Source organism: Garra rufa, chromosome 1 (genome assembly GCF_049309525.1).
Source record: "Garra rufa chromosome 1, GarRuf1.0, whole genome shotgun sequence".
NCBI classification, from domain to species: Eukaryota; Metazoa; Chordata; class Actinopteri; order Cypriniformes; family Cyprinidae; genus Garra; species Garra rufa.
In genome coordinates, this window is record NC_133361.1 from 29,196,789 (window position 1) to 29,211,365 (window position 14,577).

At 38.9% G+C, this 14,577-nt stretch overlaps 1 protein-coding gene across 1 annotated transcript in view; it reads left to right on the plus strand.

Annotated features, from left to right (window-relative positions):
- The first annotated feature begins 350 nt into the window (after positions 1 to 350).
- The window catches only part of hs3st4 (heparan sulfate (glucosamine) 3-O-sulfotransferase 4), a 155,093-nt gene continuing 140,866 nt past the window's right edge, over positions 351 to 14,577 (plus strand). Inside the window, exon 1 of the mRNA XM_073846438.1 lies at positions 351 to 1,457. Coding sequence (XP_073702539.1) covers positions 850 to 1,457 — 608 coding nt within the window. The 5' untranslated portion in view covers positions 351 to 849. The remainder of the gene's footprint in view (positions 1,458 to 14,577) is intronic.

Below are 14,577 nucleotides of genomic sequence, written 5' to 3' on the forward strand. Positions count from 1 at the left end.
GGTCTATATAAATGACCTAATATAAATTTAGTTTGGGCTGATAAAATAACAAGCGTGCCTAATGCTTTCCTCCTCTGTCGTGTTGTAGAAAGCGGCAGACGCCAGTTTTTCTTACTGTAGTATTCGGGTTTTTGGATGAGCCCACGGCTGATGCGCACATCACGTCTACCAATCAACACGAGGCGTTACGACTGCGCGCCGCACTCTCAGCCACTGAGAGCAGTCAATGAATATTTATGGCGAGGCTGCTCACTCTCCAGCGCTCAAAGTTAGTGGATTAGCAGTGGGAGGATGACTGCGTGATACAACATCAGCACCTCGTTTGGATTAAGATCCGGCGTTTGCGCCAATTGCCACTTGAAATCAGCGGTGTGAAGGACAGCGGTGTCAAAATTGCACTCCATAAGCGGTATCGGGTGAGGACGTGCCCTGCACATCACTTCAGAGACTTTGCTATCTCTTTGCCCCTTTCCTTCTAAGATGCCAAGACTTCCATCAGCAGCAGCAGCAGCGGCATCATCACCACCACCACCTCCCTCAGTCTACATCCAAGCGGGCTGCTCCTTTGGAAGGACGCCCGACCGCAGCCGTTCTCATCTGCAAGTTCAATCCGATCAATTGTGACAAAGGCTGTCAGCGTCGGAATAAGAAATCGATACTCGGGACGTTCTTCTGGAATTTTAACGATCCGTTTTCCTCAAGTGAAGCGCGCATGGAGTGCGCGGGCTCCTCGCACTTTCAGATGTTTGCGGTGTTGATGGTGACAGATTATTGTTGTTGAGTGTCCATGCGAGACTTGGGGTGGAAACATGTCTGGCCACTTCTCTGAGAGGGTCGCTGCTATCAGAGATGGCATTTTGGTCCAGCACTTCGGTTTTTACTTCTAAAGTGCCCCGGAAGATCTTATTCATGTTCACCCTCTCCCTTTCTGTCACCTATCTGTTCTATAGCTTGATGAGCTGTTACAACTCCTTCCAGTTCCAGGAGAACTACGTCTACCAGGGGAGACTCGTGACAGAGGAAACAACTTTTGTGACGCTGAGGGAAAAACTTTACTCGACCTCTTCTCAGGTCTACCTCGACGAGGAGTTCATCGAGAGAACGGCGACAGAGCAAACTATCCCCGTCTCGACCGTTAGAAATAGCGTGGGGATCGATGAGAGGACGGCGGGATGGGTGCGAGCTCAGGCGGCTACGACGCGCGCCGCCACCGCCGCCGCTGCTGGAGACCATGAGCACCCGGAATTCAGCACCACGGACAGCGAGCTTCGCAGAGTGGTGAACTGCACCTCGGATTACGGGGTTAAGAAATTGCCCCAAGCCATTATAATCGGCGTGAAGAAAGGGGGGACAAGGGCTCTGCTGGAAGCCTTGCGAGTTCATCCCGACGTTCGAGCCGTTGGGAATGAGCCGCACTTCTTTGACAGGAACTACGAGAAGGGGCTGGATTGGTACAGGTGCGCCCTTCACGTTTCTCTGTTGTGTTGTTTTTTGGGTTAGTGACACACAAGCATGTCTGAGATCATGATAACAAGTTATTGGAAATGCCGTTTCTTCCTTGGTTTAATATATTTTTGAAAACGTTTATACCTATTTGTAAAAACCAGTTGACTGAGTCTCTAGCAAAATGCTTATCTTAATTATAATTATCATTATTAGTATATGCTAGCAATATATATATATATATATATATCAGTATGTTTATGCCTACATAAAATAGTCATGAGAATGTAGGGGTTTTATGCTTGTCACATGACAACAAAATGGCTTCCTTTATGGGATACAAGTTTTTATTTATTTATTGTAGCATATTTTTATTTGGTAATTTATTTGTGTTTTTAATAATTTAAAATAAGAAAATAGAAGTCAAACGAAACAATACTGAAATATCATGCCAAACTACTGATGCAAAAAGTCATAATCAGAAATTTAAAATGCAATTTTTTAGTATTTTTATAGATCCGGCCAAAGACCACATATCATTAGTGAGCATCTTGTCATTGACCCATATATCAGGGTTGAGTTCTCTTTCCTTTGTTTAATATAAAAAGTGCTTGCATTCAGAGATTGTTAAAAATAATTCACCATTATTGTATTTTTTAAAATGATCTAGTAATTCAGAATCAAACCCAATCTTTTAGTACAAAAATGCCTTAGTATTTATACTGCTGATCAAAGCTTTTGAAGACATAAGATGAATGTACAGCTAAATGACGAGTATATACATCCGTTTAGTATATAAAAAAAATTCTGATCAGGCCTGATTAGAAGTGAACACTACTTATGTATATATTGCATCGCTTGTCTACTTTTAACATAGACTTGGTCATTTGCTTTTGTTTCCCATTTTGCAGTTGAGAGACGCTTTAGTCAGTCAGTTAGTCAGTAGACTAATTCACATGTGATGATTCAAAAGCAATCGAGCTGCAGACTACAGCAGATGCTTTTGTCCAGCTTTAACATAATTACTCCAACAGCATGACTGTTTCATTTCATGCCGAATTCATGTTCACAATCATTGCTCAGCAGAGCCAGGTGCAGCGAATGCTCCGGTGAGCGCTTTCAGCATGCATGGGCTCCGGGACTCCCAGGTGTGCTCAAATCATAAGGTGCTTACTCAGGTGGATGTGCTTTCACATTCCCATACTCAACACGCTTTGACTCATCAGCCTGCAATATTTCCTAGTTTACATCTCTCCACTCTATTTACAATCTGAATCAGGGCAGGTTATTACAGCCAGGCTGTGCTATTCTACATAGATCTAACATCATTCGGCTGAGCAGTCGCCTATGGTGAGGAAATGCTCATACAAAGAGCGTCTGAGGGGTAGAGAGTGAATGAGCATTAAGCCACGCTGCGACGTGTGCTGGATCCGCTTGGATCTGCTAGCCTTGGGCTGTGACTCAGAGCTTTGGGGCCGGGCAACATCTGCCGCAATTCACTTCAGAGCGAGCCGAACTCGTAACATTCGTGCATTTGCCTGGGTGTTAATGTGAGCTGTTTCATTACACCCGTTGTGTGAGGCTCATTAGACCGGGGGATGACAAGCTTATATAAATAACACCTAGGAGTGCCTGTGTGTTTTAGTGTCCCTGAGCCTGGAAAATCCCTTAAGCAGCCTTAAATTTGTTTCCACATGCGCTTGGAACATTACATGTGGCTTGGAGGAATATCAAATATGTTATGGCCTAGCATAGTCACCACTTGCATGTGCAACAGCTGTCAGGCTAGATGTGCAAAAATTAACATAAAATTAACACAAAATCACAACATACACTCAGTGTTTGTGACCCTGGACCACAAAACCAGTCATAAGTAGCACAGATATATTTGTAGCAATAGGCAAAAATACATTGTACGGGTCAAAATTAAAATTTTCTTTTTATGCCAAAAATCAGTAGGATATTACATAAAGATCATGTTCCATGAAAATATTTTGGACATTTCCTACTGTAAATAGTCAGAACTTAATATGCATTGCTAAGAACTTCATTTGACAACTTCATTTCTCGATATTTAGATTTATTTATTTATTTTATTTTATTTTGCATTCTCAGATTCCAGATTTTCAAATAATAGTATCTCAGCCAAATATTATCCTATCCTAACAAACATCAATGCAAAGCCTGTTTATTCAGCTTTCAGATTATGAATTAATTTCAAGTCTGAATTTCACAAAATTGACCAGGGTCAAAATTCATGGTCCAGGGGTCACATTTGTGTTTTAATATTGGCTTTTGTGTCCATAGTCTCCCCAATTGCTTGCAAACTGATTTGCATTTGCAGATGTGGCTCATTTCACTCTTAGCTGTGGCTATAAAGCTTAAACATGCGAAACGTGTACTTCATTAATGTAAATAATTTGCATAAGTTAATTATTTATTCGCCCTCATGTCATTTACAAAACTGTATGACTTTCTTTAGTCTGTGGAACACAAGAAGATATTTTGAAAACGTCTTGTTTTGGTTTTGGCTATACACCGGGACTAAAAAAAAATAATGTGAAATAATTTGTACTATTTGACAAATAATTATGAAGAAATGCAAGTAACAAATGTGACATTTTGAAGTAGAAAGGGTGAAATATAGTCAATATTTTGTGTACAGTGTACAGTCAAACCAAAATTTATTCAGACACCTTCCCACATTATCACAGTTTATTTGCTATAGTTTAGAAAACAGTTATAAAATATCACAAGAACTCTAGAGTTAAACTGTATTGGAACAAATTAATCTTGATAATGTCAGATAACTTTGATAGAAAGGTATGTACGTGTCAAATCAAATATTTGTTCCCAAGTGTTTATCAATTTTACTGGTAGTCCACTATATGAAGATTTTTTGGCTATAATATGTCACAGATTACTTTATTTTGCTGTCCTCACTTACATAAATTAGCTATATTGTCCTGCGCCCACTAGTAAAAAAATATCAAAAAATATATCTGGTGTCTGAATAATTTTAGGTTTGACTGTACATTGAAAGTCAATGGTGTTCGACCCATTGATTTTCGTTGCAAGGACAACATAATTCTTCAGAATATTTTCTTTTATGTTCCACAGAATAAAGAAAGAGTCATTTTTGATTTTTAGGTGGTCTATCCCTTATAATATGTGTAAGAAGACAACTCGGTTTACAAATATTCTGTATGCAAAGACACAAAGACAAGCTGGTTTTACATTTTAAAGCCGTCACGAATAAATATCCAGCGGTAACGGCTTATTGGACTTCATTTCCTGGGTATATTTATCAGGAGAAGTTAGGTAGCCTTTTCAGTCTTGAAATATGATGGTGCTCCTCCTTTACAGCCTGACGCAATGTTTAAAAGGCTTGTCAGGGAGGACCGGATGCTCTGTTAAACTCCTGTCTGCTTTTAAAAGAAGCCTTACTTTCATTGAGTGGGTAATGCGTTCCCTCCGTCAAATAATAATAGCTCGGCATCATTAGACGAATCACACCACTGTTGGGGTCCACTCACAGATTAAAGGAGTGCAGGAAGGTAAAAAAGAGAGTGTTAAAGCTGAAGCATGTAATTTTTGCAGTGTTAAAAGGCTCATTTCCCAGCTTAATATGTAGAGGCAACTATAAGCAAGCCATTTGTAGAGCAAAACATTGCTCTTTTTTAGCATTCCAACTCTCGATTAGTGCTTGGTGATAATATAGTTTACATTTTGCAATGATACAAGCAATCAGATACGCTATATAATGTGTGTTACTGTATGTGTATTGCTCAAAAAAAAAAAATCTAATAGGACATTTGCAGCATTTTACAGGCTTCTCTGATCTGTTATTCATTCATTCTATTCAACAGTCCCACACATAATATTCAGAGCCGGAGATCCTTCGGCTGTTTGACCTCAGGAGAGTTTTTCCATCTTTGTGTCTGGTCGTAAGCCTGTAAAAGAGGTGGCCTTTCAAGAGATAGCAAAGAATCAGCATTGCCTACACCAAGGTCTCTTCCTTTTTGTCGGAGATAAAGTACATTCTGATCAATGAGAGCCATACACTGCTGAAGCCCACGCATTGTTCTTGCCCCGTACAAGGCTACACAATGAAGCACTTTAATTCCACCACCTATTTATTCTCTGGTGCCTCTTGTTTCCTGCTAAACTTCAGAAATTCTGAATTTCTTACTTTTGTAGTTTAAAGGAATATTAAGTTAAGGGCTATCAGCAGCATCTTGCATGTTTGCCCCATAGACTTCCTTTGTTTGTGCAAAGATGTTTGTATATACACACTGAAAGAAATGGGTTTAAAACAACCCAGCGCTGGGTGAAATATGGACAAACCCAGCGTCTGGGTTGTTTTGGCCCAGCGTTTGGGTTAAATGTTTGACCCAACTTTCTGGGTAGTTTGATTTAACTCAACTATTGTTTACAAATTACTATGTGGTTGATTTGAAAAGAAACAAAAATAGGTTGTAAAAAAAAAAAAAAAAAAAAAAAAAATCTGACAAATAATTAGAGGCATTAGCAATAATCAAAAAGGTGATTTTTTGTTTTTAAGCAATTTAAAAATAAATTAATTTTTCAGCTTATTAATTAATGTTCATTTATTTATTATATTAATAATTGTTAATTTCCACCCTATTTTAGATTAATTTAATACTGAAATAGTAATTTTAAGCAATATGTAGAGTTACATATAATTATCAGGAAAACTGTTCATACTGTTCAAAACTAAGCATTTGGACACCTTCTAGTTCAGATGTTAGTAGATCATGTAGTAGATCACCTGTGGTTACTCTGACAGAACACCTGTTGAGAACTGACTTCATAATCCCCTGACACTTAAAAATAGCTCCGAAAAGTCAAGTTAGTTGTGAGAACAGCTCCAGCACCGTTTATTTTGCTTTGATATTTAATGCAATAAAATGTTTTTAAGTGTGGCTTAAGTGTCCTAATACTTTTAGGGCCACTGGGTATAACGAATCATCTTCGGGTTTCTGAGGAGTATGAACAGCATGCAGCTTTGAGAAGCCGAGACACACGCCTGTGACAGGAGGAGTGAGTCGCAGACGTAGATCCACTGCTGAGCGAAGCAGGACAGAACCCAAATCCTCCGTTTATCCCTTGTTTACCTTGCCTCAGCACGCCACGCTGCGGTTCAACCGACTTTCGCTTCCTGACTGCTGGCTCGAAGCTGTGAGAGAAGGTGGGCCGCCTCCCAGCTCAAGCTGGATGCCATCTCTTTCTGTACAGCCTAGCCCCTGCACCTCCCTGGGATGCCCCAATCTGCCTGCTCCTGATAAGCTTCCGCCAAGGCGTGCAAGGACGCACCTCTGGGTACTCGGATGCCAACGCGGAAGTCGTGGAATTAAACTTTTTAATTAGCAGCATGCCCCTGTGCCTGTCGAGAGCGAGTGGACCGCTGCAGTCTGATCTGTCTCATCCCCCTATTTCCACTTAATTAAATTCACCAGCACAAGAGAGCCCGGTGACTACAGGAGCTTCTGTCCAGGCACTTCACATGTTTATCGCCCTTCCTGTCATCTTTTGGCTAGGTGCGAACATAGTGCTGTTCCAATGCTGCCGAATCTCCTGCACCGCTGATGGTTGAAAATCGCAAACATACTCGATGCTGCTTTGTTTTGACGTATTGATGATATGTAGGCATCTTCTGGGATCTAGCTTTCAGGGTTGCAAGGGTAAGCACGCGCATATTGTTTGGCCCTCCGGAAACAATCCCAGACAGCAGTCTTGACAGTTCAATTACATCTGGGATTTAAAGTCAAAGAGCATTAAGGCGTAAGCGTTCACACGGCGCCGCAGTCTATGAGAAAGGTTCTCCGTGGCCTAAAGAATCAAGGTGAAAAGTGAGCTCATATTGCGGAATTTACTCAGAGGTCGACCTTCCAGGTTATTCGAGTCCGAGAGCCGTACGTGAAATCGCGTACACGTTTTATCTTTTGAAGGCCGAGAGAGGAAAATCCTCCCGCCGTCAATATTCTGGAATACATCTTTTCTTACTCTTCCTGACAGACATCCCTGCTGCCTGCTGGGCTGAATCCTGCTCGAAAGTTTCTGAAGTGATGATCTTCATCCAATTCCACAAGTTTAATTCACTTACGCTATGAATCTAATTTGTCAATTTAATTTGCAGCCATTAAAATATTGGCATCGTCGCACAATCTGCTATTAAAGCGCAGCTTCTGCCCGGCTTTGTGTCTGAGAACCTGAGCCTTGTCCTTGTTGCAAAGCAAATATGGAGGCTGGTTAAGCTTTGTTGCTTTTTTGAACATTTTTTTTTTTTAGCTCTGCATTGTCAGCCACTGCCTTAAGTATTAAATTATTTATTTTGAGGCAGAAATAAAGAGTAAACTTAAGTCATTTTGAGCATAAATGAATTCTCCCAGGGATTATTTACTTTACACGGATTTGCCGTGATGTGTTTCCAGTCAGGAGGAACAATGATTTCATTCGACAAAGAGCTGGTTTACAGCCATCTTAAAATCTCTCTGAATAAGAATTCCCTGGGACAAATAGGCATGTCAATCATACTTGACAAGATTCCAATTTTCTCCCTGCGTTTCCTCTAGCACCCCCCTCCCTTTTTGCGTATCGGGTGAGTGATACAGTCTCAAGACACGACCCAAAAACAAGCTAATGCAGTTCAGACAGGAACTTTGACACGTTGACGCCAAGCAGCGAGGGCAAACATGCGGCTTCCAGCGTGTCTCACGGCTGCTCCTCTGACCTGACATTTATCGTAGCAGGGCTTTGCTGTTCCTCAGAGGAGCTGTAGGGATGAAAAAAATCTGATTCCCTGCTAGGAATGTGACACATGGCTTCACCTGCATCTCTCTGTGACATCTGACACAGTACACGAAATCCTAATACACCATATGGCTCTGACAGATAGAGGATTCTAGTTAAAGGAATCGTTGCCCCAAAAAAGTGAAACTTCTGTCGTTTACTCACCTTCATGTTGTTCTACACTTGTATGCTGTTATTTGCCTGAAGGAGTTTTTGAAGAATTGTTATGCAGCTCTTGTCTTGCAATAACAGTTTATAGTTATTCAACCTTAAATGGTTTGTTCACCCAGAAATGAAAAATGAAACATCCTCATGGCGTTTCAAACCGGTATGAGTTTTTGTTTATCTTTGAAAGACAAAGAAGATATTTTTAATGAAACTGGAGATATTTCTGTCCGGCCATTGAAAGTTAATTTACCCATGTTTAAAAAACTTTCATAAAGACTTTGTACAAGTAATCCATATGCAGTGTTGGGGATTAACAAGTTACATGCAATGGAATTATGTACTTAAATTATAAAAATCACTGAAATCACAACAATGTGTAATTAAATTACAGTTACTTATGAAAATGTTAACTATTACAAAGAATTTTACATCTGAATATTTTCACACACCTACAGAGTTGATTGATTTCTTTCCAAAGTTGCACTGACTCCTCTAAAATATGGGACACCAATGTTTCAGGAGTTTAGGACACATGTTTATTTGATAACCATTTTATTTCCTGTTTGGTTTTGTAAGAGCCATAATTGAAATAAATAAATTTAACATTAAAGGTAGAAGTTCTTAAGTAAATATGTGTATCGGTTAAACACCCACCATGTTTATTCTGTAATGGTTTGCTCTGTTTTTTTTATTGGACTGCTTTTAAGCACCCCTGAGGAAGGGTGCTCTTTTTGAGAAAGAAAGAAAGAAAGAAAGAAAGAAAGAAAGAAAGAAAGAAAGAATCCAGTAAACGGTTGAAACTTGAATGAAGACCCAAGTCAATTCTTTGTCCGAAAGAATTAAGATTAGCTGTTTTTTTTTCCAAAGCATTGTTAGACGCCAGTGTTTCCTGTCATAGCTGTGCAAAGATTTGATTTCAAAACAGTATCATAGCTGTTATACTATAGTTTGTTATGATTTAAAATCTTTATTTTACCTCTGAATGATCTCAAAGTAAAAATAAGTGTTAAAGTCTGAATTTGTCGTGGATGTGCTTTAAAATAAAATTATTATGACCTAATTCAAGAGATGAAGGACTTTGAGAAGTCTTATCAGCGTCTAGTATTACTGTAAGGTTAACCCTGTCTGCTTTAAATTCTTCTTTATGCTTCAAAATGACTAACAGCTGAAAACATTCATTTGAAATTTAGAAAAGTAATCAAATGCAATCAGTTACATTAATAATTGCAATAATGTAATTGATTCAAAATGTAATTGATATAGTTACCCTACTTATTATATTTTAAATTGGGTAACATGTAATCTGTAACCTATTACATTTCCAAAGTAACCTTCGGAGCACTGTTCATATGAATCAAGCTCTTTGATAAATGCTAAAAAGCTCAAATGTGTTTTCATGTTACATGGAAGATTACTTAATTGGTTCTCATGCTCAATCAAGCACATTTGTGCGTTAATCAATGTTTAAATCTGAATAAAATCGTACAGAAAATCTGTTCATTGTAATCGTGCCTCTTCGGAAAACTTGTATTAAATGGCTTGATTTATATGGATTACTTTATGAAGTTTTTGAGCCGTGAAAGTTTTGGTGGATGGGACAGAAATTTCTGAGGATTTGTTAAAAAGTCATTTGTGTTTTGAGGATGAACAGAAGTCTTATGGGTTTGGAATGACATGAGGATGAGTAAATGCGGATGGAGATTTGATTGGGGGTAAACTATCCCTTTAAAAAATACAAAAGCGGCATAAATGTGGTACAAATATCTAAGTGTACTGAAGTCTGTTCCTTGGAGAAGCTTATTATTTGGCTTTAAAAGACTTGAAAGAAGTTACACTGGCTACTCTTTCAATCCTTCATGGTGCTTTTTGTATCTTTTTTGGTTTTGACAGCGCTGTTGAACTTCTGTGCAGCGATTCTTCAAAACTTTTTGTGACCCATGGAAATGTTAACACCATATGGCTTTGCACCAGTGAGAATTACAATGACAAAATGTAAATTTTTGGCTGAACTATTCTTTCAACAGTTTGGCAGAGAAAAGCTAAACTGCAAATGAAGGTTTCCCCATTTTGCGAGCAACCGAATGCGAACAGACAAACGAAAAAGGCGGCTTTTTAGCAATGCTGCTTTGTGAATGATCTGTGACATAGCTCACACCAACCGTTTCTTCAATAATATACGCAGCTTAGAAGATTGTGACAGGCTTAATTCAATTATGGCGGTGAGATGTGCTTACACTCCGTAGGTGTGAGCTAATTCCTCTGTTAACACCCCTGAGTCACTGTCACAAACAAAGACAAACACATTCATTGGCTTCCAGAAGCTTGTTTGCTGTGATTGTCCCATCGCCTTTGAAGTTTCTCATTGCTTTCTGTTGTTTATTTATTCATGTGCTTTTCCTTGCCTGGAATCACCATGAGGTATTCAGCTTGAATAATTTTAGCATAGTGTGAAACAATGTAGGGATGGTATTTTGGAAGTGCAAACCGACTGCAACAGTTTCAACAGACTGAGTTCTGGTGGTTAGATCCTGTTCTTAAGTGACTTTGAATATGCTTTTTGGGAACTTTTCCTGTGCCATTGTCTGCTGAGGTTTTAAGTTGCCTGCCATCAGCTATATGCGTACACCATTAATCAAAAAAAAAAAAAAAAAAAACCACATGAGAATGTCCCACAATATCAGCTCAGCTCACAATAGTTTTTGTGCAGCAGCTGCCACATATGCCAAGTGTCCTTTGAGATCTGGACTAAGCTGATGAGATGAAAAAGCATGCTTTTAAGGATTATGTTAATTGCTAATTGGTGTATCAGAAGGTGATTGTTTTGCTTGGGGTAATTTGGATTATTGGCATTTAAGATGTCAGGTTGGGCCATGTTTTGTTGACATGCTTTGCCTGTTCTGTGCCTGCCTAGTAACAGCATAAATGGCAAGTGTTGCTTTTCATAATGCATTTAAACGGCATCTAATTTTTGTTCAGTGTTTAGAAGGCAGTAAATTGGAATTGCATTTTGTGTATTTTTTTTAGTAAAAGTTAAACTCTGTCTTTCACTCAAATACCACATGCGTGCATAAACAACTGTAGTGGACTTTTCTGGCTTAAATGAAACAGAAAATGCACAGCAAGTCTTGGCTCTGGAAGCATTTTCTCCCCGTTCATTTTCTCAATGGGGAATAAAAAAGTGTAATTAAATAGTTCAAATCCACTAATCTAAATCAACCAGATCTGAGATGAAAATGTATTAACTCAGTGTACTTTATGTGAAAATGCAGTTCCATGATTCATGTATTTGAATCAAGAGAATATATCTATCTATCTATCTAATCGTCATATTAGAATGGTATCTGAAGGATCATGTGACACTGAAGACTTGAGTAACGATGCTGAAAATGCAGCTTTGCATCATAGGAATAGAATATATTAAAATCTATTCAAATGCTATATTGAACTGTAGTAATATTTCACAATATTACAGTTTTTACTGTATTTTTGATCAAATAAATGCAGCTATGGTGAGCATGAAAGTCTATACAGATGCCAGACTGTTGAATTGTGTGTATATATAGAAATAAATGTTAGTTGCATACACAGACAAATGTCTAAAAGTATTTATATAGATGGTAGATGTTACATTTTCCTTACGTCTTGTCAGGACTTGTGCTTTTTTCCACTTTCATCTGCCATTTTGTAGTTTGTTGTCTTTTTTGTTTAATCCGTCATTGTTCCCCAGGTGTTTTTTGTTAGCCCTCTGTGTATTTATACCCCAGTGTTTTCTTTGGTCATGGTCTAGTGTTGTCCCTTGTGGATGTTTTATGCTACCTGATCTCATGACGAAAATGTACCTGTGGGAACTTTTTTGCAAAATGCGAAATATGTACCAATAAGTACATATCACTGCAGTTTCACTAGGTGAACACTAGAGGTGGTAAAAAAGCTAGCACTTGTAATCGTTTTTGTATGATTACAGCTCCATATGTTTTGCTTTCCGGATGTAACAAGCTTGCTCAGTAGCTCAGCCGGCACGGAATTGGACTTAGGATGCAGAACACTTGGGTACGAATCCCGTGAAAAACTCGACTCACGATGAAAGAGCTGGAAGATGAGAGAACGAAAATCAAGCTGAAAAGGCATGCTTGCAATTGCATTTTTACATCACATTTGCTTTTCTTCATACTATTGGGTAGGTTTAGGTGTCGTGCAGATGGTACATTATTTTAAAACGTCACGGAGCATTAGAGTTGTAGCGCCACCCATTGGACATTTCAAGTCAGAACCGTGGTGACACGTACAAAACCAACGTCACATAAAACATACCATATGTACGTTCATCTGTTCTGAGGGAAAAACAAACACTCTTTTAGTGCCCCTCAGTGGACATTTCACATTGTTTATGTCACAAAACCTACATGGAGGTACGTATGTACGCATTTCACTTCTTGCCAAAAAGTTCCCACAGGTACGTTTTTGTCATGAGATCAGGTTGGTTACATGTGTGTTGTTCAGTTCTTGCCTCCCTTTGCCTGGATTTACTCTTGTTATGTTTCCTATGACATATTTTAGGTTGCATTTGGATCCTACTCTCCATCTTTCTGAATTAGCCCAATATCAGTTACAATGATATACAATATCAGTCAATTGCTGCTAAGCTGTACACTCTAAAAATAAAGGTGCTTCACGATGCTATAGAAGAACCTTTAACATCTGAAGAACCTTTGTTTCACAAAAGGTTCTTTGTGCAAAAGAAGGTTCTTCAGATTATGAAAAGGTTAGAAAAAGATGGTTCTTTAAAGAACCTTTGACTGAAAGGTTCTTTGTGGAACTAAAAATGGTTCTTCTATGGCATCGCTTAAAGAACCCTTTAAAGCACCTTTATTTGAGTGTAGCGGCCACTGTACTGAATCTATAGTTGGCAGATTTTTCTTTCTTTAGATCTGTTACTTTGCTGTTATTTGTTTTTTAAATTACGAAGGCTAACAGCTTGAACAGAAACATACACAGTAGTTTAATGACTTCTGAGCTCATATTATGTACAGTATGTCTTGAAAGGTCTCTGTTATTGCATTTTTTTTTTCTATGGAGACAAAGAATAGAATTTTTACTTCCAGAACCCAACTGTTGCACTATATTGCACACCCCTCTGTGATTGTTTTTTATGTTTCAAAGCAGCTTTGTGTTAAAGGAAACCTTTTTTGTTACCTGCAGTGCTCAAAATATGATATAAAAATGAGGTTTCCTGTTTTTATGAAGCGAGCTAAGAAATTGACTGAGAATTATTCCTCTGGATGAGGTACTTTAAATGATCTCGGTTCGCCCCTGAACCTCTTTTAAATTCTCTCCCAGCTTTAGTCACTTCTTTCTCCTTTTATCTCAAGTTAATACACATTTTCATAATTTAAAACAACAGACGGAATGAAATAATGTGAAAGAAATAATGAAATAAGTCTCTCTCCACTCAGACGTGCAGCTCAGGCTGTCAGCATGTTGCCGGATTGGTGATCTCTACTCAGTTACTCATGCCACACGTTTTAACTTGTTTGCAGTGACGCAGGCTCGCTCTTCACGGCCATCCACCCCCATTTTTCCTCTCGCCCACCTCTTTAAATTTGAGAGCACCTCAAGTATGATTTACTTTTGGAGTTTGTGTTCATTTCCAACTCTGTCCAACAAGGTTTAATTGATCAGCCCGATAAACAATGCACCCGATTCTCTATTCTGCTCATTCAAGGTCATTTTCCAATCATAGCTTCCATATACTCAGTCCTCCGGTTACTTTAAAAGGCCAACAAACCATGAAAGCGCATCTGGGCAGAGGTGAGAAGGTAGCAGTGCTGTAACTAATGGGTTTATTTAATTTAATTTACTGCAGTAGCCCAGGATCACAAGAGCCATGCGGGCCGGAGAGAGATTGAGGTTGCTGTGGGAAAGAAAGAAAGATTAACCCTCTTTTTAAAAGGGCAAAATTCGCTCTCATGTCATGCTGGATTTTCCTGCAGAGATATGGCACTGTATAACTTGGCAGAACTAAATGAATACAGGTTTGTGAAGGAATGGGGCTCTCCAGTTTATTTCTGACAAGCCTCCTAATCAACGTCACGCTGGGGGCGCGCGTGCGCCGGGTTGAGAATCGTTCAGAAATGAAAGCTTTGTAAACACGTC